We start from the raw sequence: 27,336 nt of genomic DNA on the forward strand, positions 1-27,336 counted from the left end.
GTCTCTCTCAGTCCTGGAATTATAAGTGTATGGCACCCTGCCTGGCTATGCATGAAAGTTTTTGTATTTGTTTTTGTTTTTGATGATGTAAAAGCTAAAGAGTCATGCTTGAAATTACTTCACATCATCAGCCTGAATTGACAATAAAGTATGGTTTATTCTTAAGTGTGTCCTTGAAAAATTCCATATATTTTCTGTGAGCAACAACGAATATTTAAGTATTTCTAGCTCACTGATTAAAAACCAATGTGTCAATTTTCTCAAATATTAAACAAAATTAATATAAAAATTCAATGAATAGGAAACTTTTTTGGACCAGTGACTCATATGTAGTCAGTGTTGAATATGCATGGACTGTTTTTACGATTGAGATGAGAACTTAGTTTGGATTAGGTACACAGGTTGTGGAGAGTATAAATAAACAACTCTCAGTAAAAGCTGGAAGCATAGGCAGGAGTCTGTAGCTGATACAGCACAATAAGTACCGCAAGTCCCATAGAAGAAAAGGACACATTAGTTCATTAGGAAATAATTTTTCACTAAACACTGCAAAGAAAAGAGAAAACTTAAGTTAAAAAAGAAAGTACATAAGAAGGCAAATTCAGTTGGTGTTCTACAAGTGCTGTTTGGTCATGTTTCTCAGGTAAAGCATGGCTAAAAGCTTACACAGGAAGATGCATGCTGAAAAGCCAAAAAAGAATGCCCCAAGGGAGATCAACAGACTTAAATTTATTCTCAAAGTTGATAGTGATGTTTTAATGAAGGATGTTTGTGAAACAGCAACAGTGGTGATACCCAAACAATGCCAGGTGAAAACTCAGTATGTGGCATATGATGAAAAGGATGTCATGAAAACGCAGACTGAAATTAGGAGAAACAAAAAGACACTTCTAGATCAGCATGGCCAGTACCCAATGTGGATGAACCAGAGGCAGAGAAAAAGACTGGGAACAAAGAAAGACAAAAAAACAAAACAAAACAAAAAACAACAACAACAACAAAACAACAACAACAACAAAACAACAAAAACAGAGGAAAAGCAAAGCCAAGGCAGCCTGGCCTAGTATATCCTTAAAACTCTAGAGTATTACATGGTACAGAAGTTAGTTGTTCAGAGTGTCTTCAGATTTCAGCCTTCACTAAAGGGAAGCTATTTGTTTTCATATTTTAGTTTGAACTAAATTCTGTAATTCAAAACCAAAAAATAACTCATTTGTGTTGTGCACTTAAATAAAATAAATTCTGTGATGTAAGATAAAATGCAAATTCAAACAGTAAACTTACTCCAAATGCACAAGTTATACTACAGAGAGGACATAACACAAGAGATAAAATGTCTTTTTCTACAAATTGTTAATTGCACAGTAATGGGACCTAATGAAATTACTCAGAGACTAAGAGAACAAATTTTCAAATAATAATCATAAATCTATACAAAGAATTCAAAGCTTGCCTATATTTCAAAGAAACAATGAAAAGTATGTATGAAATAAGTATGTCAATGAAAGGTGTGGAAATAGAGACAAATTTTCTAAGTAAAATCCACACATATATGATAATAGACCTCAAACCTAAATAAACTAAATGGAAATCTTACTGGAAACACCAACTGAACGAACCATGTAAAAAAGACAGATTCACAGATGGACTACAATGAAGAGTAATTTGAGCATTCAGTAAAAGCTAATGGTAAATTGTCCAGAAAAATGTGAACAAGAAGTTGTAGAGCTCTGGGACAAAGTGAGAAAGTTAGCCATCTTATTATGTACATAGGAAAAAAAAGAATACTGTAGTGAAGACACAGAGAAAATCTTCAACAAACTCACTGAGGGAAAATTTCAAAACCTTGATTAAGGATAGTCACCAGGTACAAGAGGTCCAACAAAGCCCATGTAGGAGCATAAAGAAAACTTCCCATTGCCCACTATAGAGAAAACATTGAAATATATAATAAATAATGTATATTAAAAACTAAAAGAAAGGTCAAGTCACCTATAAAGGCAGGCATATCAAAAGTATACTTGGTTATCTGACAAAGACTTTTAATACTCTGAGGGCCTAAGAATATGTATCCAAAGCCCTAAAATACAGAAATTGCCCACTTCTAAAGGTTATTTTAGCAAAATATATGTCAAACATGAATGGAGAAAATAAGCTTTCTCATGATGAGAAGATGGAGATATCTCACCATAATAAAGACGATATATAACAGACCCATAGCCTCAAAAAGATTCCACCAAAATCAAGAATAAGACTAAGACATTTGCAATCAATCTCCACTTAGGTTCAACATAATGCATGAAGCCTTAACTGGAGTAATTAGACAATGAGAGATAAAGACGATAAGAAAAGAAAAAGGAGTCAAAGGATCCTTATTTTCAGATGACATAATTTTATCCTAAAAAGACCTTACAAACTCCACCATGATCTCCAAAATCTGATAAATTGTTAGCAAAGTAAAGGGATGTAAAATTAACACTCAAAAATAAAAATAAAAATACCATCATGTATTTCAAGAAGTAAACTAGCAAAGAAATCAGTGAAAAATATTCATAATTAATATATTTGAATAAATGAGAAGTTCAGCATTGTTTTACAGAACAAGAATACAGTAAGTCTGGTTATCATAAACACTTTGTCATAGTAATAAACTGGGACACAGACAGCAGAGGAAAGATGTAGGCTATTTTCTGACTTCCAGTCTTTGGCATACAGCTCTACTTGCTTTCCTAAGGAGGGATCCTGGAACCATGGATCATCTAGCTTCTACCCTTAGATCAACCCACCCTCCTGAGGAATTTTACAGGGGCCCCAAGGACATAAGATGGCCATAGATGCTTTACCTAATAAGGCTACCCGGACCCTAAGGCTCTACATGCCTTTGAGAAGAGACCTGCCAGATTGAAGCCCAAGATCATGCAGGTTCAATACACCTACACCAACTCCCCTGCATGGGCGGGGTACAATGGCAGAAGAGACCTCCAATTATCCTTTGAGTTCCAGCTTTAGGGATATGGCTCTACCCACCTTCCCAAGGGAGCCTGAAAGGGCCCAAGAAACATACAGTTCAGGAATCTGACTAGAAACACTAACCTTCTAACCAAATATGAGTTCCAGAACCTAGGAACATCCAGTTTTTGGCCCAGAACTCTACCCATCTTCCCAAGGAATCCTATGGGCAACAGCAACATCATCACCAACAAGAACAACAAACTCAGCCAACACCAGGGAAAGTCTGATGGCTAAAGTCCATTGTACGAACATAGTCAACAAGATTTAGAGCAATATGTCACTGCCAGAATCTATCTATCATACTACAACAAGCCATGGATATTCTAACAGAATGAAAACACAAGAAAATGATCTTAAATCTATTTTTATAAAGATGATAGAGGCCTTTAGAGATGAAACTAATAAATCTCTTTAAAATACAGGAGAATAGAATCAAATAGATAAGGAAATGAATAAAATTGACCAAGCCCTGAAACTGTAAATAGAAAGAATAAAGCAAACATAAAGTGAGGGAATCCTGGAGATGGAAAGATCAGGGAAGGTAAGAGGAATTACAGATATTAGCATCATGTGCAGAATATAAAAGATTGAGAAAAATAATCTCAGACATAGAGGATATAATTGAAGGAATTGATACATCAAAGAAAATGTTAAAGCTAAAAAGATCATGTCACAAACATTCAAGAAATCAAGGACACTATGAATAGATGAAGTCTAAGAATAATAGTAATAGAAGAGAGAGAAGATAGCTAGCTTCAAGGACCAACAAAGTATTTTTAACAAATTCATACAACAAAATTTTCACAACCTAAAGAGATGAGTATAAGGATAGAAGATGCTCACAAATAGATTGGACCATAAAACAAAACAATAAATGTATAGAGCAAACAAAGAATGTTAGAAACCATAAGAGAAAAAGGCCAAGTAACATATAAAAACAAACCTAAAAGAATTATGTCTAACTTCTCAAGAGAGACTCTAAAAGCCAGAAAGGCCTGGGGAGATGTCTTCCAGGCCCTAAGACAGCACAGATGTCATCCCAGATTAGTACTCCCACAAAAAACTTTCAATCTCTGTAGATGGAGAAAACAAATAAGACCAAATTTAAACAACATCTATGCATAAATCCAGTTCTACAGAAGACACTAGAAGAAAAAGGCTAACAAAAGGAGTTAACTATTCAAAAAAACACATGAAATAAATAAGTCTTTTACAGAAACACACACACACACACGCACACACACACACACACACACACACACAGAATACCACATCCAACATCCAAATACCAAGAAGAGTCATTGGTCATTAATATCACCCAGAATCAATGGGCTCAATTCTTCATCAAAGACACAGGCTAACAAAATGGATGCTTAAACAGGATCCATCATTTTGTCACATACAGAAAATACAACTCAGCAACAAAGATAGACATTACCTCAGAGGAAAGAGCTGGGAAGAGGTTTTCCAAGCACACAGACCCAAGAAACAAGATGGAGTAGCCATCCTAACATCTAATAAAATAGACTTTCAACTAAAATTAATCAAAATTGATGGAGAGGGATACTTCATACTCATCAAAGTAAAAGTGCACCAAGAGGATATATTGATTGTCAACATCTATGCCCTCAATACAAGGGCACCCACATTTATAAAAGAAACATTACTAAAGATTAAATAACACATCAATCACCACACATTACTAATGGAAGACTTCAATAACACACTCTCACCAATGGACAGGTCATCAAGACAAAAACTAAACAGACAAATATTAAAACTAATAGATGTCATGAGTCTAACAGATATCTACAGTATTTTTCATCAAAACACCAAAGAATATAACTTCTTTTCAGCATCTTGCATAACCTTTTCTAAAATTAACTTATAATCAGTCACAATAGATATACGAAACTTGAAATAGCCCTCCTATGTTATCAGATCATCATGGATTAAATCTGTACTTCAACAACAACAGAAACAACAGGAATCCTATAACGTAATGGAAACTGAACAACTCTCTAATTAATGACCACTGAGTCATGGAAATAATAAACATAAGAATTAATGACTTCCTAAACTCCAGTGAAAATGTACATACCAAACATTCCAAAACTTATGACAAACAATACAATCAATGCAAAGAGGAAAGCTCTTAGCACTAAAAGAATTCTCTTATGAGTAACTTAACAGCACATTGTTGCAGGATATTTGATCCCATTTTGATCCTTGAGATTGATTACTTTGTGCATCCACCCCTGACTCCCATGTCTAGATCTGACAGCCCTGGTGGTCTCCCTTTGGAGCTCCTCACCCCTCCAGGTCCTTCCATCCCCTCATCCTTCAACACAATTTTTTAGTGTTCTGCCCAGAGTCCAGCTTTGACACAAGTATCTGTTCTGATCCCCTGCTTGGTAGTGTCTCTCAGAGGACTTCTATGTTGGGCTAATATCAACTTATAAGTGAGTATAAAACATTCATATCTCTCTGGGTCTGGGTTACATCGCTCAGGATGATCTTTTCTAGCTCCATTTATTTGCCTGCAAAATTCAAGATTTTCTTGTTTTTAATGGCTGAGTAGTATTCAATTTGGGTAAATGTTCCATAGTTTCTTTATCTATCTTTCTGTTGAGGGTCACTTAGGTTGTTTCCATATTCTGGTTATTATTAATAAGACTGCTATGAATATAGTTAGGCAAATGTCCACATATGATGGAGAGTCTTTTGGGTATATGCCCAGGAATAGTATAGCTAGGTCTTTAGGTAGCACTATTCCTGATTTTATAAGAAAACACCAGATTGATGACAAGGCTTCAGCCTCCATAAAAGGGACTTTGCTTTGAGAGGAATGTAAGACAGAGTATAGAAGTAGAAGGGGTTTAGTTTTTAGATCTGGATCTCTTCAGCTTTTTGAAGGCTTTTGATTTTTTTGATTTTTTTATATTTGATTTAGGAAGCCTTTGGCCTTGGGTTGTTTTTTGTTTGTTTGTTTGTTTGTTGTTGTTGTTTTGCCTTTTCTACCTTGGCTGTTAGCTGAGCCAGCAAGATTTTGGCTTTTGAGCTTTATGGTTTATCTTTGGGTCATGATCTGAGTAGGCTCTTCAGCTGGGTGCTTTCTAAGATAGCTTTCTAAGATAGCAAGTTTTCACCTCAACATCTGGCTCCTGTGTATTTACTTTTAAAATAGAACATTTGTGTTTTTCATTTAAAACAATAGCATACTTGAAAGCTCTAGAACAAAAAGCAATAAATTAGATACAAAGAGAACAATACATATAAGACAAAAACCAAGTGCTGTTTTTTTTAATTCAATGAGATAGTTATACACTTAGTAAAACTAAATAAAAGGCTGAAAAACAATACCTAAATCACCAAAATCAGAAATGAAAAAAGGCACAGTATAATGGACACCTTGGAAATCCAAAGAATCATTGCATCTTACTTCAAAAGCTTGTACTCCATAAAACTGTAAAATCTAAATGAAATGGATAACTTTCTCTGTAGATTTGAATTACCTAAGTTAAATCAAGGTCAAGTAGACAATTTACATAGTCCTATACCCCATAGAGAAATAGAAATGTTCATGAAAAGCTACCCCAAACAAACAAACAAACAAACAAACAAAAAGCCTAAGCCCAGATGGTTTCCATGAAGAATTCTACCAGACTTCAAAAGAAGAGATAATAGCAATACTTTTCAAACTATTACACAACAGAGAAATAGAAAGAACATTGCCAAACTCATTCTTTGATGCCAGAGTCACCATGATACCTAAACTACACAATGACTCAAGAATGAAAGAGAATTTCTGAACAATTTCATTTATGAGCATTGATGCGAAAATATTCAACAAAATACTCTCAAAACAAATCCAAGAACATTCCAAAAACATCATCCACTATGATCAAATAGGCTTTAGCCCAGGGATGCAAGTATGGCTCAGCATATAAAAATTCATCAATGTAATACAGAATATAAACAAACTGAAAGACAAAAATCACATGATCATCTCATTAGATGCTGAAAAATCTTTTGACAAAATCCTCACTTTCATTCATGTTAGAAGTCTTGAAGAGATCATGCATGCAACCATATATTTAAGTACAATAAAGGAAATATACAACAAGTGAATAGACAAGATCAAATCAAGTGCAGAGAAACTTAGAGCAATTCCACCAAAATCAGGGCAAGACAAGGCTTCCCACTTTCCTTGTATCTCATCAATATAGTACTTGAATTTGTAGCTAGAGCTATAAGAAAACTAAAGGAGATAAAGTGGATACAAATTAGAAATAAAGAAGTCAAAGTATCACTATTCTCAGATGATATGATAATGTATATAAGTAACCTGAAAAATTCTACTAGAGAACATCTACAGCTGATAAAAACTGTCAGCAAAGTGGCCAGATACAAATTGAACAAAAGAAGTCAATATCCCTTCTGCATACAAATAATAAACTGACTGGGGGAGAAATTAGAGAGACTTTATAAATATCCACTTTATATCTACTTTATAATCCACTTTATAATGCACTTTATAAAATATCCACTTTATAAATATCCACAAATATTACAAAATACATTAGTGTAATTCTCTCAAGCAAGTGAAAGACCTTTATGACAAGAACTTTAAGTCCCAGAAGAAATAAACTGAAGATGATATCAGAAGATGGAAAGATTTCTCATGCTCATGGATTGGTAAGATTAGCATAGTAAAAATGGCCATATTATAAAAAACAATCTACAGAGTCAAAGCAGTTCTAATAAAATATCGGTATGATTCTTTAAACACTTAGAAAGAACCATTCACAACTTTATATGAAAAAACAATATATCCAGAATAGTTAAAACAACCCTGTATAATAAAATTAATTCTTGAGGTATAACCATCTCTTATTTCAAGCCATACTCCAGAACATCAGTCAGAAAAAAGGCATTGTATGAACATAGACACAGATAGATTGATCAAGGGAGTAAAATCCCAGAAATAAGTCAAAGATCCAGGAATAAATCCTCAAGTCAATGAACACTTAATTTTTGACAAATAACCCAAAACCACACAATGGGAGGAAAAGGCATCATCACTCAGTGATAATGATCTAAGTGGATGTCTGCATGTAAAAGAAGGAAAATTGATCTATATCACCCTGCATAAAATTCACATCCAAGTGAATCAAAAACCTCAATATAAGACTGGATATACTAAATCTATTAGAATAAAAAGTTGGAAATTTCCATTTACTCATTAGCACACCTTCCTGAACAGAAAACCAACAGCTCAGACTTTAAGATAATTAATAAATGAGGTGTCATGAAAGCACTAAGATTCCATGAGGAAAAGAACACTGTCAATAAGACAAAACAGCAATGAACATAATTTGAAAATATGTCCTCCAACCCTATATGCATATCCAAAATATTTATGAAGAACTCAGGAAATTAGACACAAAAAAATCAAGTAAGCCGATTATGAATGAGGTATAGAGATAAACAGAGATTCTTTTTTATTATTATTAATTTATTCTTGTTACATCTCAATGGTTATCCCATCCCTTATATCCTTCCATTTTTCCCTCCCTCCCATTTTCCCCTTACTCCCCTCCCCTATGACTGTGCCTGAGAGGGACTTCCTTCCCCTTTATATGCTCATAAGGTATCAAGTCTCTTCTTGGTAACCTGTTATCCTTCTTCTGAGTGCCACCAGGTCTGCCCCTCCAGGGGACATGGTCAAATATGAGGCACCAGAGTACGAGTGAAATTCATGCCCCACTCTCCACTCAACTGTGGCGAATGTCCTGTCCATTGGCTAGATCTGGGTATGGGTTTAATTGTCCTTGGCTGGTGCCATAGTTTGAGCGGGACCCCTGGGCTCAAATCTGCCTATCATAATGTTCTTTTTGTAGGTTTCTAGGACCCTCTGAATCCTTCTACTTTGTTATTCTCCCTTGCTTCTCTCATCTAGAGTCCCAATAGGATGTCCTCCCCTCTGTCTCAGTTTTCTGGTAAGTGAAGGCTCTCATGGAACATGCCCCTTGGGCTAGTATGCATATATAAATGAATATATACCATTTGACTCTTTCTGCTTCTGGGTTAACTCACTCATTATGAGCATTTCTAGCTCAATCCATTTGTCCACAAATTTCGGGTATTCCTTGTTTTTAATAGATGACTAGTATTCCATAGTGTATATGTACCACAATTTCTTTATCCATTCTTCTACTGAGGGACACTTAGGCTGTTTCCATGTTCTGGCTATTATGAATAAGGCTGCTATGTACATGGTTGAACAAAGGTTCTTGTTGTGTGCTGGTGCATCCTCTGGGTATATTCCAAGGAGTGGAATAGCTGGGTCTTGAGGAAGCTTTATTTCTAGTTTTCTGAGATAGCACCAGGTAGATTTCCAAAGTGGCTGTACTAGTTTGCATTCCCACCAGCATTGAAGGAGTGTTCCTCTCTCTCCACATCCTCGGCATCATGTGTTGTTGCCTGAATTTTTGATCTTAGCCGTTCAGATGGGTGTAAGACGGAATCTCAGAGTTGTTTTGATTTGCATTTCCCTGATGACTAAGGAGGTTGAGCATTTCTTTAAGTGTTTCTCAGCCATTTGATACTCCTCTGTTGAGAATTCTCTGCTTAGTTCCAAGCCCCACTTCTCAATTGGGTTATTTGGTTAGGTGGCATTTAAATTTCTTGAGTTCTTTATATATTTTGGATATTAGACCTTTGTCAGATGTAGGTTTGGCAGAGATTCTTAACAGAGGAATGTCTAATGGCCATTAAACCATGAAAGAAATGTTGAGTGTTCTTAATCATCAGAGAAAGGTAAATGACAATGACCCTGAGATTCCCTCTTATAGCTCTCACGAAAGCTAAGATAAACACTCAAGTGACAACACATGCTGACAGGGTTATAGAGAAAGAGGAACACTCCTCCATTGCTGTTGGGAGTTAAAGCTTGTACAACCACTGTGCAAATATTTCTGGTGATTTATTAGAAAATTGGGAATAGCTCTATCTCAAGACCCAGCTATGTGGCTCCTAGGAATACACCGAAAAGATGGTGCACTGTATCACACATACACTTTCTCAATGATATACTTAGTAGCATTATTTGTAATAGCTCAAAACTACAAATAACCCAGGTTTACCTCAGCTGAAAAGTGGATAAAGAAACTGTGGTACATTTATACAATGGAATACTACTTAGCTATTAAAAACAAGGACATCTTGGAATTTATAGGAAAATGAAAAAACTAGAAAAATTAACCCTGAGTCAGATAAGTTAAACCCCCAAAGACATGTATTATATGTATTCACTTATGTGTAGATATTAGCCAAAAAGTACATAATACACATGCTACAAACCACAGATCCAACATAGCTAAGCTACAAGTAATACCCAAGCAATGATGCTTGAGATACACTTAGAACGAGAAATAAAATAGGAATTGGAGGTGGATAGACAGACAGAACTGGACAAGAGAAGGAATAGGGAGGGAGATAGGGTAGGGTGGGGAGTAGGAAGAGCATAGCAGGGGAGAGTGAGAGCTAAGTTAATGATCAGAATCTGAGGTGGGGGGTATGCCTTTGTTTTGCCAGAGATTTGGGATAGTAGAAGCCCCAGGAAGTCAATCTGGGTCACCCTAGCAGCAGCGCATATGGAGCCTGAAGTGTCCATCTTCTGCAGCAGGGCTAGACTTCCTGTGGAAGAATAAGGAAAACAGCCAAATCACAAAACCTTTGATGCAAAATTTCTCCTGCCTCCAAGATGTGCAGAGACAAAAATGTAACAAAAGTTGAAAGACTGGTCATCTAAAGAGTGTCCCTACTTGAGACCCATCCCATGGAAAAGAAACATTCTCTGACACTATTAATGTTAATCTGCTAAGCTTGTTGACAGGAGCCTAGCATTACTCCTCTGACGGGCTTCACCTAGAAGCTGATGGAAACAATTGCAGAGACTCAGAGCTAAACAGTAGACAGCACTCAGGGAGTAATATGGCAGTATGGAGGCAATGACTGGCGAAGCCATAGTGGTCAAGGACTGTACAGGAAGATCTACAGAGACAACTAACCTTGGTCCATCAGAGCTTGTAGAGGCTGAATGACCAACCAAAGAGCATGCATGGACTGGTCCTAGGCTAGAAGTCTTGGTCTTCGTGTGGATCCCCCAAAAAACTCGAGTGGGGTCCTCTCTAACTCTGTTGCCTACTTTGGATCCAGGCTTTATGTGGTCTCAAGGTGTGAGGATGTACTTAATTTTACAGTGAGTTAATGTGTCAGGAAGGGGTGATATTAATAGGGGTCCTCCATCTTTTCTGTGGAGAAGGAGAGGATAAAATGAAAGAGAAAGAAGACGGGCTGAAATCAGGATGTAAACTGAATAATTATTTTTTATTTTAAAATATATTGAAATAAATGTAACTGAGGAAGTGAAAGACTTATACAGTGAAAACATAAAACAATGAAGAAGATAGCAGAAAATAAAAAGGATTCTTATATTGCAATAGTTGGAATTGATTGGAATAGTTAATGTTGTAAAAATGGGTATTTCAGTGAAAGAAATCTACAGTTCATCTTAAAATTCCAGTGCATTTCTTCACAAAAAATGAAAAAATGGTCATGAAATCTTATGGAAACACAAAAGATCCAGGATACAAAAAACAATTCTGAAAACCAGAACACTCCTGGAAATATTGTCACTTCAGCTTTTAAGTTATAAAATAAGAAATGGTGATTAAGACAACATGGTATTGTCAGAAAAATCTGACAATTTATTCATTAAAATAGAAGAAGTTATAGATATAAGCCTATATTCCTAGAGTTACCTGAATTTTGACAAAATGAACAAAATGTATGTTGGAGAAAAGAGAGCATCTTCAATAAATCATGAGGGTCAAACTAGATAGCTACACACAGAAGAATAAAACTAGATTGCTATCTCTTCAACTGCACAAAACTCAACTGTAATTGAATCAAAGATCTCAACATAAATACTGATACTCTGAAGCAGGTAGAAGAGAAATTTGGGAATACAATTAAATTTATAGGCAGGAAAGAACTTTCTTAACAGAACTCTGGTAGAAGTGGCATTAAGAACGAGGAAACTGGGACAGAGGGGAAGGCATCCTATTGGGACTCTAAATGAGAGACGCATGGGAGAATAGCAAAATAAAAGGATACAGATGGTCCTAAAAATCTACAAGTAGAACAATATGATAGGCAGATTTGGGCCCAGGGGTCCCGCTCAAACTATACACACACACACACACACACACACACACACACACACACACACACACACACACACACACACTCTAGCAGTATTGTGCCCTTACTACTCAATTATAATACAAGGTTTACTTTCTGAAAGTGTTATTGCAGGCTGTTTAGGATAAGTAAGTTATACAAGTTAGTTGTTAGTTAATCAAATCATGGTTATATCAATTACTAGTCTGTTTTTATCACAAGAATATACATCCTAGGTATAACAGATAGATATAGTTCTATTGAAAGGTAAGGTAAAATAGTTAGATAAGGTCTTCAAAAACCTCGGAGACATACAGAATATGACGCTTAAAGATGCTTTTATTATTTTAAATATTCATTGACAATGAGACAGGTTAACGCCTGGAAAAACCCAGCCTACTTCAAAGAAGAGGATGAGCTTCAAAGAACCCCCTTTGGAGATGGCTTTAAGTGTGACAAACTAGCCAGTTTCTACCACAGGCAGAATTCTGCCTAAAGATGGGCAAGCTTGAATGCAGGCAGAGTCAATGGCCAAACTTTGCCAAGAGAGGGTCAGCAAATCCTCAATAGTTCCTGCCTCACAAATATGTCTGTCAGATATATTGAGCTTGAATGCAGAAGATGATAATTCAACATTATAGAGAGTTTTGGGTGACTGTTCAGGCAGCAAACTGTCTCTGTAAGCTACTAACATGCATGCTCTGTATGCTCAGGTAATTAATTTTATTCCTTCTCAAGTCTTCCATGGAGTTGAAGACCAGATAGTTTGGTTTTACAATGAAGCTTAGCTGTTTATGGGTTAAGATGTTTTTAGGTCTAGACAGATGTTTTAAGTTGATAATGACTGGATATGATATATATTGATTTACTATCAGAATTTTAGACATACCAAGATAGGAAAGATGTCTTCTTTAAGGATGTCAAATAGAAATAGCCAAAACACTATGACTGTAACATTATATAATTCCTGATTGCTTTTACAGAAAACTATACCAAGTAAAAAAAAAAAAAAAAAAAAAAAAAGGCTATTCCCAAAAGTTATATGCTTTAAAATTCTTTTAGTGTGATAGCAATGAAACAAAAATATAGTCACTGAAGAGTGAAGCAGAAGCAGCTATGCCTTCAAAAAGGCAGCAGAAGGGATCCATATGGTGATGGAAAATGTCAACATCTTGACTACACTGTTGTCAACATCCTGGTTGTGCTATTGTAGATTGGTTACCAATAGAGGGAGCTGGGGAAAAGTTAGCACTGACTTCACTAAATTCTGTCTTGTAAACTTATTTATATAACTTATATTATATGCCAAAATAAAAGGTTTGATTTTTAAAAAGATGTAAGCCAAACTTTGAGGATGGAAAAGGTCTATTTTATTTTACCAAAAACTCTTCTATGAGATTTTTTTAATGAGAAGACACCACAAATTATTAATATACCAAGAAAATTTTAAGAGAGAGAAAGGAATGTAAAATGGTGTATGAGTCCTGACCAAGGAATTGTTAAGACATGAAACTTGGTTTTTTGTCTAATTTTTGTCAAGGTCAAGGAGGAGTTAACATGAAAGAGGACACTAATTAAGTGGGGAATGGGGGCGGATACAGCTAATACTAGGGCTGGTGCATATTTGAGACCAATAGTATTTTCTTGTCCTACAGAAAAGGAAGCTTAAAATATTAGACAACCCATATTTGTATCTGTTTGTGTATGTTGACTCCTGGCAAAGATAAATGCATTTCTACATTTATTGATAATATTATGCAACTTTAGTTAGCATTTGAGAACTGGCAATATCACCCTTACTTTTTCAGTCTATCAAGTGGGAAATTAAACAAAATTCAGTTCTAGGTGGAAAACTCAGACTATATGAGGATGGTAACAAATAAACAGTCATTCATCTACAGTTATCGCTAGTGTTGGTTTGCAGCTTTTAAAACACAGCTTTTGTAGCAAGACTTTGCAGTAATTCCAAGCATGACAAGACATCTGTGATACACAATAATGTTAATATATGCTACAGTTTTAGATGTGATGCACATAAAGACACAAATACCTAGTTCTGAGAAGTAGAAAGGCACAGGCATATATAAGTGAAATAATGAGACTATGACAAGGAATATTAAATGAGAAAGTGCTATCAGGAGGGAAGCAAGAGGTTTTCTTGCAGTTCATCTGGAATTGCTAAAGGTTAGAAAGGCATGAGCAATACATGCTTTCCTAATGCTAAAGATATTTTAAAGCTGTAGTGTTTTAAAAATTGCATTATTAAGATAAGGGGCCAATGAAAAACACAGAATCCTTTTCTTGCAGAGGAACTGATTTAGATTCCCAGCATTCATGTTGGGCAATTCACAACTGCCTAATTCTCCAGTTCCCTGGGAGATCTGATGCCTCCTCTTTGGACTTCATAGACAATTGCACTCAGATTCACAGGCATATACGGATACAGGTAATGCACTCCTGTGTGAGTGCTTTGCGTGCCTGGTACCTATGAAAGTCAGAAGATGGCATCCAATTCCCTGTAACTAGAGCCATGGATGGTTATGAACCACCATGTGGGTGTGGGGAACTAAACTTGGGTCTTCTATGAGAATATATAGGGGGAGGTAATCCCCCTCAGGAACAGTCATAGGGGAGGGGAATAATGGGAAAATGGGGGGGGGGGAGGAATGGGAGGATACAAGGGATGGGATAAACATTGAGATGTAACAAGAATAAATTAATAAAAAAAATTAAAAATAAATAAAAATAAATAAATAAATAAACTTGGGTCTTCTGCAAGATCATCAAGTGCTCTTGACTGCTGAGCTATATCTAAAGCCCCTTAAAATAACATAAATCCTTAAAAAGATGGAAACATACAGATAATTAAATGAAAAAGAAAAAGAGCACACATTTCAGTACATAAAATAAATCCTTAAAAAGATGGAAACATACAGAAAATTAAATGAAAAAGAGGTCACATTTCAGTACTGGTTAACTAAACGCAAAAACAGTACAATGTACACATGATGTAACACAGTTTTAATAAAAGGAATGTACCTTAAAATATGAGGCCTATGCAATGGTATGCCACAAAATGTCACAAAATTAGATATAAAAGAAAGTAGATAAATTATTTATGTATCTATCTTCCTACCTACTTATGTACCTATCATTAATATAATCCCTGAGCAGTAGTAGTATGGCACTCTTTAACAACCAGATATTTGAAAGAAATTAGTGCATATATATACACATATATGTATGTATATACATATATGATCTAATTACACATCATTATACTTATATAAAGGATACATGGAATGTAATTTATAAATGATGAAAATACTCAGTACTCATTAGAGTAAATAGAGGTAACTTCATGTAGTCAATTAATTCTCAAAATTTTTACTATATAGAACCAATAGTCAACAATCATCCTCTTTCTTTAATAAATTTATTATAGTTAAATATTACCTGAAATTTATTGTGGTTAAACTATATCACACTTGTATAAATTGGGAACTCATCTTTGGCACTAAAATAAAATCTAAACAGTTTCTGATATCCACAGCTTAAATATTCCCACCAAAGTTACTTTCGAACTGCTAGTATGGTTACCAAATGTGGAGTTGGAATACTATTCAACATGGTCCTCTAATAATAATGTACCCATTGCCCATATATGATAGTCAATAACTGACTTCAAGAACATAGAAGATATTATAGTAATTTATAAAACAGTACACTTTAAGCTTTGCCTTTGTTTTTAATATGATTCATTTACTTGCAAATTTAAATGCCAGATATACAAATTAATAAGTAAAAAACCTAGTGTCTTTTGAACTCTCAAAATTGGTGGCAAATAAGAGCCCACATACTTTTAAGCATTGCAGGGTGTCTCCACTGATGTTGATTACCCCTGGAACTTGCCTTTTGCTGAAGACACAGACTAGAATTATAAAACATGGAGAGATATCTTTATCCACATCCTTGCCACTATGTGCTGTCACTTGAGTTTTTGATCTTAGCCATTTGGATAGGTCTAAGATGTAATCTCAGAGTCATTTTGATGTGCATTTCCATGATGAGTAGGGATGTTGAGCAAGTTTTTAAGTGTTTCTTGGCCATTCATTATTCTTCTGTTGAGAACTCTGTTTAGCTCTGAACCCCATTTTTAATTGGGTTATTTGGTTTTGTGGTCTTTAATTTCATGAGTTCTTTATATATTTTGGACTTTAGACCTTTGCCAGATGTAGGATTGGTGAAGATCTTTTTCCATTCTTAGGCTGTCATTTGTTCTGTTGACAGTGTCCTTTGCCTCACAAAAGCGTTCAGTTTCATGAGGTCCATTTATTAATGGTTGATCATAGAGCCTGAGCTGTTGGTGTTCTGTTCAGGAAGTTGTCTTTTGTGCCAATGAGTTCAAAGCTCTTCCCCACTTTTTCTTCTAACAAATTTAGTGTATCTGGTTTTATGTTGAGGTCTTTAATCCACTTGGACTTTGGTTTTGTGCAGGGTGATATAAATATGGATCCATTTGCCTTTTCTACAAGTGGACATCCAGTTAGAAAAGCACCATTTGTTGAAGATGCTATCTTTTTTCCATTGTATGGATATGGCTTCTTTGTCAAAAATCATGTGTCCATAGGTGTGCAGTTTTATTTCTGGGTTTTTGATTCGATTCTACTGATCAACCAGCCTATATTTATGCCAGTACCATGCTGTTTTTATTACTGTTGTTCTATAGTATAGCTTGAGATAAGGGATGGAGATTCCTCAGGAAGGTCTTTTGTTGTACAGGATTGTTTTAGCTATTCTGGCTTTTTTTCAATATGAAATTGAGAGTTCATCTTTCAAAGTCTGTGAAGAATTGTGTAGGAATTGCAAACTTGTACAACCACTTTGGAAATTAATCAGCACTTTCTCAGAAAATTTGGAATAGTGCTACCTCAAGACCTAGCTTTTCCACTCCAAGGCATATACCCATAAGATGCTCCATCATACAACAAGGACATTTGCTCAACTATGTTCATAGCAGCTTTCTTTGTAATAGCCAAAATCTGGAAACCACCTAGATGTCCCTTAACTGAAGAATGGATAAAGAAATTCTGGTACATTTACACAATGGGATATTGTTCAGCTATTAAAGACAAGGAAATTTTGAACTTTGCAGGCAAATGGGTGGATAGGCCTTGTGGAAGCACACAGGAGGGAATGCAGGCTATCCAGATGATACCTGATAGGCTATTGCCAGCTGGTGGAGGAGGAGGACCTCATCTGTCAGAGGTCTAGGGGAGGGGAATAGAATGGAAAATGGAGAGAGGGTGGGAACAGAAAGATAAGAGATAGGGGATTACAATCAGAATGTAGTGTGAATAAATTGTAATAATAATAAATAATTTTAGAAAACAAAGAAATCAAGCTGGTACTGATCTGGAATTTTTATCCATACTGTCTAGCTTTCATAGTGCTGGAAGTTGCTATGTACACTACTGGAGGAGAAAAGTAATAATCAATCTTACTAATGACCGGCCTCACAAGACATGACCAGTGGTGCAATATTGGCACTAATGTCACTGGAGTAATCTACCACTTTATGATTGAATTTGAGGTTACAAGATGAAATATATTTTATAGTGCTATTTAAGTCAGGAATTTGTGGCAACACAGATGATAGGCACTAGGAGAGAACCTATTACTATTATTCTACTAAGTGGACATGGTATTAAACTGGTTCCTAATGACATATTGTTATTCTCAAAGATTAGTGTGTTTGTCAACTATCATCAAAGATGATAGGTGGTGATTAATACAGAGAAACACACCTAGTGCAGAGACTAAGAGTCTATGGAATGTTTATCTCTGAATGGGACATCTGTTTCATGCTCTTTTTTCCTAAGGCTCCGGAATCATTATCAAGAGGGAAGAAATATTTTTTTTTAAATAAGAGATTTATAGTTGACATATATGGGTTACAGTGGTGGTAGGGCAACAACTCAGTAGCAAGAACAGCTGAGAACTCATAACTTGGCAGAAAGATTTTAAGACCCAGAAGAGACAGTGGTTGTCTGTAAGGAGACAATGACTTCTGGACACAGAACATATGAACTCACAGTAGTTGTGACAACACAAGACCTGCACAAGCTCAAGCCAGTCACAAATCCTGGTTTGGAGAGGGAGCATGAAGTGAAGTCTCACTTTGAGCTGAGAAGCAGTGAATAGTTGCTGAGGAATGAAAATCAGTTTTAAAGGTGTAGCCCCTGGTAGATCAACCATGCTCCGGTAAAAGACCCCACATCTAAGAGTATATGGGTAACACCAATTAGTCTCAGTGACTTAGAAAAGTGAGGACAGAAAGTTGGATTGGCAGGGAGCTTGGGTAGATCCAGAAGGTGTTCAGAAGAGGGGGTGTAAATATGATAAAAATACATTGCATCCATTTGTCAACTAATTTAAGATACAGAAATTTTTATTAATAAATATTAATATTTTATATTAATTTATTAATATATTTAAAGATGTGTTAAAAATAAAAGGTACATTTTACAACTGGCTCCCAAGATTCCTGAAAAATTTGTAAGTGACTTTACTTTGCTAACACGTCACTACCCTAAGGCAAACTCAAAAGTAAAAGATTGGAAACTTCATGAAATACTTAAACTATAAACAGAGTTTACAAAGCTAAATTAAAATATATGCCTGGTATTTAAGAAGTTTTAATTATTATTGGCTATAAAGTAGAATGCTAGTGATGGTGAAACATGCCTCTGAGTTTTTGTGTGGGTATTAAATGAAATGAAATAGTGACAGTTATTAATTTAAATCACACTGGAAACTAATGTGATGAATCACGGGCAAGGTTTTTAAAGAGAGTAGCTTATGTATTTTTATATCCTATCACATCTAGAGTCTAGATAACAGAAGATTAAATTCAAGACTATTGATTTTATTCATTGAAGGACCAAAGTCTAATTCATTTATACTACATATCTTTCTATTCAAGATTTAGGCTTGTCTTTTTAAACAGCACAAATATTTTCATATAATGTTGCTTCCAGAAATCTCCATGGGGTCAGCTTAATTCTTTTAGATTCTATTAACTCAAAACACTTATACTGCCTTACTTGATAGTCTCTGTAAATGGAAGCAGTGCAACTGTGCCATTTAAAATAATTTACAGCACGTGTTTTCCTACCACATATCCATCTGGACAATATGCTGTTTCTGTCTACATGGCTATCTGATGCTAGCATGCTATGACATTGCTTACATTACTTTTAATGCAAATTCATCAACAATGTGAGGGTCAGGACAAAGTGTATGTGTTAATGATGTATTTTAATTTAACACATGACAGCAAAGGCTGAGTGACAGATTACAGGTAGTTACAAATAAGGGAAGAACTCATTTCTTAGGAGTGCTCATGTCAGGCCAGCAGCAAAAGGTTTTTGTTTCTTTCATGCCAGAATAAATTTATCTCCTTAAAATTCACCTTTATGCCTTTTTACTTATCACCATGAAGGATGTATTCTGTTTTCAATTGTTTGAGGACAAGACATTAATTTTAAGTAAAAAATATTGCTCAGTGCTGGACTTAAAGGAGCTTGCTGTTGCTTTGAGTGGTAAAGGGAGAGGATCTGGGTTCATGTTTGCTTTTAACAGGAAAAGTATTCTATGGATATGGTTCTCTTTTGAGGGCGCTGAAAACAACAGAAAAACGAGAAAGTCACTAGATGCTTTTCTAAGTCCCTGGAGTCAAGGAGTACATTTAGTACCATCAGAAGGAGAAGGTAGTATGCGAATGTATCAGTCCCTCACCACCCAAGAAATTGGTCTGGTCACTTAGAGTTGATTTCGTTCCATGTGGAAGGGTGACTTGCCATTGAGAAAGGAACATCAGAAGAGTCCTGGCATAAAGTCTAGGCTAGTCCTTTCAAGCATAGTGATTAGCATTTTCTTAAACACCTTGAGAACGTTTACTAATGATAGGTAAAGTGTTCAGATTGGCAGGATAGGGAGGAAAAATGGTTATACAACAGGATGAATATGTAAAAAAGCTTTCACATCTTCCATACTGTTGTAGTTTGATTAAGAAATGCTTCTCATTGTGTGGTGGAATATTTTCTAGGTATATTCCACGGAGTGTAATAGCTGGGTCTTGAGGTAGCTCTATTCCAAGTTTTCTGAGAAAGCGCCAGATAGATTTCCAAAGTGGTTGTACAAGTTTGCATTCCCACCAGCAATGAAGGAGTGTTCCTCTTTCTCCACATCCTTGCCAGCATGGAGTGTCCCTTGAATTTTTGATTTTAGCCATTTTGATGGGTATAAGATGGAATCCCATAGTCGTTTTGATTTGCATTTCTCTGATGACTCAGGACGTTGAACATTTCTTTAAGTGTTTCTCAGCCATTTGATATTCTTCTGTTGAGAATTCTCTGCTTAGTTCTGAGCCCCATTTCTCAATTGGATTATTTGGTTTGGTGGAGTTTAATTTCTTGAGTTCTTTATGCTCAACCATGTTCATAGCGGCCTTATTCATAATAGCCAGAACCTGGAAACAGCTTAAATGTCCCTCAATTGAAGAATGGATAAAGAAACTGTGGCATGTTTACACTATGGAATACTACTCAGCTATTTAAAACAAGGAAATCCCGAAATTTGTGGACAAATGGAAGGGACTAGAAATGATCATAATGAGTGAGTTAACCCAGAAGCAGAAAGACTCACATGGTATATACTCACTTATAATTGGGCACTAGCCCAAAAGGCATGTCCCATGGAAATCTTCACTTGCTAGGAAATTGGGATAGATGTGAGGACATCCTACTGAGACTCTAGGTAAGAGAAATATAGGAGATGGGGAAATAGAAGGATGCAGAGTGTGCTAGAAATCTACAAGAAGAACATCGTGATTGGATCAGGGCCCAGGGGCATCTGCTCAAACTATTGCACTAACCAAGGACAATACAAGTAGTAAACATCGAACTCCTACTCTGATCTACCCAATGGACAGCACATTCTCCACAGTTATGTGGAGAGTGGAGATTGACTCTAACATGAATTCTGGTGCTCCATATTTGACCCCCTCCCCTTGGTGGGGAGGCCTGATGGCACTCAAAGAAAGAATAAACAGGCTACCAAGATGAGACTTGATAGCCTATGACCATATAGTGGAGAAAGAGGTCCTCCTTGGTCTTAGACCTAGGGGAGGGGAATAGGGTGCAAGCGGGAGGGAGAGAGGAATGGGAGGGTACAAGTGATGGGATAACAATTGAGTTATAATCTGAATAAATGAATAAAATTAAAATTAAAAAAAGAAATGCCTCTCACAGGCTCTTGTTGACGGTTTGGTCCCCAGCCAATGCTGCTAGTCTACCCTACTATGGCTAATCAACATACCTGCAGGCTGTGGACTTAAGCCTCTGAAATTGTGAGCCATACTCCATTTTTCTTCATTCATTTTTTTTTCTGAAGCATTTAGTCGGAAAGGCTTGGGGGACCCCTGCAACTCTGCTCAGGATAAGCTCAGGTGACTGTTGATATGTGCTTATACAACTTTTGCCTTCTGCCTTCTGCCTTTTCCTTCTGCATTCCTTAGTAACACTGGACTTTGCCTTTTCTGGTTAATTGAAATGTATCTGACTCACCACTGCATTTTTGTTCAGCCACACTCAGTTTTGAGGCCTGCATTATTCTATTTCTCTGGTGCACTGAGAGAGGGGGAAACTTATTCTAAGGGTTCTGAAGTACTGATGATACAGTGATTTTCATAAGAGGTGTGGATGTGGCTGCGTGGGGACTGAACTTCCAGTAGCTTCCCCTCAGTGTTATGAAAAGCCCCGATTTCCTTAGCATTATCCTGCTCTTCATATCTTTTTCTTCCTTTTGAGGTTACATGAGCCCAAGTCAAACACTCTGTTCTCTGCTTTAGATATATGACCTGACTCAGTGTCTGGCAGTGACAGGCACTAGGGAGACCACTTTTCCTTGGCAGTTGAGAAAATAGATGCTGGTAGTAGTCAAGTTGTATGGCCAGTAGTGGTACTGCCTGTGTTCAATACCAGGATTGAGTCAGGTGCAGGGTAGGGGCAACTGTTGTGGAAAGCAGACATTAGTTGCTGAGAACAAATGTGGCTGAGGGAGGAAGGAAGCCTCTGTTAAGGGTGGTGTTTGTAGGCCAGAGCAGGTGAATGTGAAGGAGTGGAATTGCATACATGGGAAGTCAGCAAGATGGCCGAAGCCATCCTGGGCAGGGGACAGGGTCACCATGTAAACTTGATCACTCTTCTATGTTCTTTTTCCAAACCAAACAGGATTTTTTTTCCTAATACATTCTCTCTGCCTCCAATGGAGATTCTGGCCACTGGAACCCAGCTACTGTGCTTTGAGGAGCCCAAGCCAGTTGGAGAGATTCATGATGGTATGTCCAGGCTGAGCTGCTGGATAGATCCTGTGAAAATTTGGCACCCTATAACTGAACTACATAGAAAGCAGCTCCCCAGGTTACCCCAGATGATGTCACACAGACTAGAGAGGAGCCTGCTTTGTCAAGCTCTGAACAAACTGCACATTTGTCAGGAAGATTTGTCACTTTTCTAGTAAGGGAAAGTACAGTAAGGGTTAGCAAAGTGACCAGGAGAGATGCTTCTGTCTCTGTCAGTGTAGTCTGGACAGAAAGCAAGAGTATTCTATGTCTGAATTTTGACTATCCATGTGAATTAGAACAAATTATGTAACATTTATAAACTTATTTTTCTTGAATGATGTAGATACTATGAGATTATTTTTGTGGTTTGGAAATAATTTCAAGCTAATGGCTCCAACAACAGAGTGATTCAAGTAGCCATCCTTTTTATGATTAAGGACTCTGTCAATGAGCTTGACCTGCGTCACCAGCAGACTTGTGTCTTCCTCTTGATTCCATTGATGACTGTCTTTTAGATTAGGGCATGTAATAATCACTCTGAATCATCCTATTTTGTAAGTGATAGATGACTGACAACTTGTAGGATTTTCATATGAGCAATACAGATTACATACATGACTGTGCAATGACTGGTATGTGATAGGTACTAAATAAGTGGTAGATTTTAGAGGCTGAGTGATGACTCAGGTAGAGTACATGCTATGTAAGCATGAGGACCTGAGTTCAGATCTCCAGCATTCATTTTTTAAAATAAGCCAGTCATGGTGATGTATACCTGTAACACCAGTGCTGGGAGACAGAGAGAAGAGAATCCCAAAGGCTCATTGGTCACCCAGTCTAGGCTTCATAGGTCCAGGTTCAAAACCAAAGGTAGAATGTAAGAGAAGTATGTACCTGATATTGACATGTGGCCTCTGTCAGCCCCAGGCATAAGCACTCACATATACTTGCATACATATATATACACACATACAAAATAATTAGAGATTTAACAATTAAAAACATTAATTAATATGAAACCCCTTAACATACTATGATTATTGGCAAGAATATGGTAGAAAAGAAAATTCTCAGCCAGTTCCAGGCATGGTAGCTCATGCCTTTAATTTCAGCTTTCCATAGGAAGGGATATAGGCAGATCTCTATGATTATGAGGCTATCCTAGTCTCCACAAAAAGTGCCAGGTCAGTTCAGCTACGTAGTAAGACTCTATCTTAAAACACCAAGAAAAACAAAAAAGAAAGAAAGAAAAAAGGACTCAGACACTGAAGCTTTTGAGGTATTTATAGGAAGGTTGTTGGCATCAATAGAAGAAGGAAGGATATAAATAAATGACATAAATTTTAATAAAGAAACTTTTGAGTAATAAGAATGGAATAAAGTCATAATAAAGCATGTAAAGTATTTCCCTTCTTCTACTAGCACCAAGCTTAGGAGGGAATACACTAAGGAGATTAGAAAATAATGATTTCTAAATGTGAAAAAAGGCCCCAACCCTCCAACATATGGATTGAAAATTGTGAAAGAATGAAGAAGGTCAAGAGCCTGAGGTCCAGTCAGTAACAGCACTGTTGCCAGGAGCTTTAGCAGAGAGGAAATGTTGAAGACTGCCTCCTCCAACAACAGTCTCGCGCTGCAACTCTGCCATCCAGTCTCCCATCAGCCATACTTACGGCTTTGTGTAGGACTTGGAGTCTACAGTGTGTGTGTGTGTGTGTGTGTGTGTGTGTGTGTGTGTGTGTGTGTGTGTGTGTGTGTGTGTTTTGTTGTTGTTGTTGTGTCTACCAGAGGTTGGTTCTGGGTGTTTTCTTCAATTGCTTTCCACCTTATTTCTGAGACATGGTCATTCACTGAACCTACATCTTCTCGTCTCTGTCCCCTGGTGCTGGGACACCATGCCTGGCTGTGACACGAATGTTGAGAATCTGAGCACAGTTCTTCATGCCCTAAATCATGTTCTTTATTGATATTTTCTTAGCTGTTCTCCCTTTGACTCTCTTATATATTCCAAGAAAGAATAATCTACTCTTAGTTTAGAAGATGACTGGTTAACCATTTACTAAGTCAATGTTTAAAAACTTTAATCTTAATTTTTATCATACTTGCTACCTTCAGTTCTGTAAAAATATTCATTTATTTAGTGTGTATGTATGTATATGTGTATGTATGTATATATGTATGTATGTATGACACATATGTCATTGTGAGTACACAAGTACCATGGTGCATATGTCAAGGTCAGAGGGCAGCTTGTGTGTGAGTTCATTCCTTTCTTGTTTCTACCATTCCTGTATCATCTAGTCTATATGCTGTGTATTTTGTGCATGCTATATACTCTAGACTATACCCTGTGTACTCTGTACATGCTATATACTCTAGACTACATGCTGTGTACTCTATATACACGGTATACTCTAGTCTATATGCTGTGTACTGTGTATATACTGTGTACTGTAGGCTACATACTGTGTACTGTGTACATGCTGTGTACTCGGGGCTGCATGCTGTGTACTGTGTACATGCTGAGTCCTCTGGCCTACATGCTGTGCACTGTGGACATGCTGTATACTCTATGCTACATGCTGTATATCCTTGTATATTTTGTATACTTTGGCTATATACTGTGTACTCTAGGCTACATGCTGTGTACTGTGTATATGCTGTGTACTCTAGGCTACATGCTGTGTACTGTGTATATACTGTGTACTCTAGGCTACATACTGCATACTGTGTACATGTACAGAGTACATGCTGTGTACCCTAGGCTACATGTTGTGTACTGGGTACGTGCTGTGTACTCTAGGCTACATGCTGTGTACTGTGTATATACTGTGTACTGTAGGCTACATACTGTGTTCTGTGTACATGCTGTGTGCTCTAAGCTACATGCTGTGTACCATGTATATTCTGTATACTCTAGGCTATATGCTGTGTACTGTGTATATTCCATATTCTCTCGGCTTCATGCTGTGTGCTATTTATATGCTGTGTACTCTAGGCTACATTCTGTGTACTGTGTATATGCTTTATACTCTAGGCTACATGCTTTGTACTGTGTACACGCTGTATACTCTAGGCTACATGCTGTGTACTCTATACAAGCTGTATACTCTAGGCTACATGCTGTGTACTCTATACAAGCTGTATACTTTAGGGTACATGCAGTGTACTGTACACATATTGTACACTCTAGGCTACTAAGCCAGCAAGCTCCCAGGTGATTCTTCTTCCCTGCTTTCTGTCTTGTTGTGGGATTTCTAGCATTATGCAAATTTACTGCCATGTCTGACTTTAAAATTTTTTTTGATGTCATGTTGACAGGCTTATAAGCTGAGTTCTTTTACCCACTGAGCCAACTCCCAGGCTACTTTTTCAGAAGCTACACCCTTAGATGTTTCCTATCCTGTGTCTAGTAGCTAAAGTGAATCCTTCTTGGCCTTGGACAAAAAACCAAAGTATTTGTAGTACTTGCCAGTCTCTGGAAACACTGAAAATCTGTTTTTCTTTGTTGGACCTAGGTAGTCTGATGCATACATTCATTTTGTGTACCCACATCTTTGATATAACATTCTATTCATTTGTGTAGCAGATACTGGCATGGGTGTTGTACCCTCTTTGGTAGATTACAGATGGGAGACAGCACTGCTGAGAGACTACTGACAGATAAATAAGTTCTACCAGAAAGAGCATCTATGTGTAGTGTATGTTAACCAGCTGCAAGCTGCATTACATTACAGAGAGATACTGAAGGCTGGATATGAGAAGAGAAAATGTAATGGGCTTGGTTGACCAGGGTTTTTTTGCCCATTCACACTACATATATTCCACATGTGGATAGACCTTACTACCATCTACTGCCTCATTTTTCTTCCTCTCCGTTGTAGGGCACTTCTGATCTTTTGAGGTTTGTGGTAACACCATGAATGGACCAGGAAGGATTCTTAAGAAAGCTGTGCTGCTCAGAATGCAACCCATGAGATAAAGAGCTTGTTCCCAGAATGTAAATGTCCCGCTTACTCTATAATAGAAAATCCCCCTAGAGAAGCAGTAGCTGGCAGGCCAGACAACACACTTGCTGATGCAGATGATTTGCATTCTGGCATTGGCTCCCTGTCTTGTCACAGGCTGGGGACAATTTGTGGACAGGTGTTTATCAAGCCCCACTGTGACTACCACTGCTCTGCAGCGTAGACTGCAAATTCAGGATCTGTGATGTTGGGCTGAGCCTTTGGACATGTTTCCTTTAGCCAACTCATGAATACTTATCAGCATTTTAACAATGGAAGCTTGCTTAAAATCCCACAATCTGACCTCTCTCCATTACTCCTTTATTTAGGTGACTTAAACATCTGCTCACAGACATCCTACTGGGACTCTCGGTGAGAGAAGTATGGGAGAATGGGGAAATAGAAGGATCCAGAGGGTCCTAGAAACCTATAAGAACATTATGACAGGCAGATATGGGCCCAGGGCATCTCCTCAAACTATGGTACCAACCAAAGACAATACATGCAGTAAACATCGAACCCCTACCCAGATCTAGCCAATGGACAGGATATTCTTCACAGTTGAGTGGAGAGAGGTGACTGACTTTCACACGAACTCTGGTGCCCCATATTTGACCATGTCCCCTTGATGGGGAGGCCAGGTGGTACTCAGAGGAAGGA

At 37.0% G+C, this 27,336-nt stretch overlaps 1 protein-coding gene across 1 annotated transcript; it reads left to right on the forward strand.

Moving 5' to 3' along the window:
• Positions 1–650: 650 nt before the first annotated feature.
• LOC127190906 (protein LLP homolog) lies at positions 651–26,860 on the forward strand. The gene is made up of 4 exons (XM_051148184.1): positions 651–982; positions 7,255–7,287; positions 22,557–22,663; positions 26,697–26,860. The coding sequence occupies exons 1-4, from the start codon at positions 651–653 to the stop codon at positions 26,858–26,860; spliced, it is 636 nt and encodes a 211-aa protein (XP_051004141.1).
• Positions 26,861–27,336: the final 476 nt, after the last annotated feature.

Source organism: Acomys russatus, chromosome 6 (assembly GCF_903995435.1).
Source record: "Acomys russatus chromosome 6, mAcoRus1.1, whole genome shotgun sequence".
NCBI classification, from domain to species: Eukaryota; Metazoa; Chordata; class Mammalia; order Rodentia; family Muridae; genus Acomys; species Acomys russatus.

Excerpts from the sequence above, each read along its gene's own strand:
- LOC127190906 (XM_051148184.1), top strand. The coding sequence starts at position 651 with ATGGCTAAAAGCTTACACAGGAAGATGCATGCTGAAAAGCCAAAAAAG. Across the intron at positions 7,288-22,556 it reads AGAAAACTAAAGGAGATAAA|GATTTTTTTTCCTAATACAT; the intron begins GTGGATACAAAT and ends CAAACCAAACAG. Across the intron at positions 22,664-26,696 it reads AGTTGGAGAGATTCATGATG|AAAATCCCCCTAGAGAAGCA; the intron begins GTATGTCCAGGC and ends ACTCTATAATAG.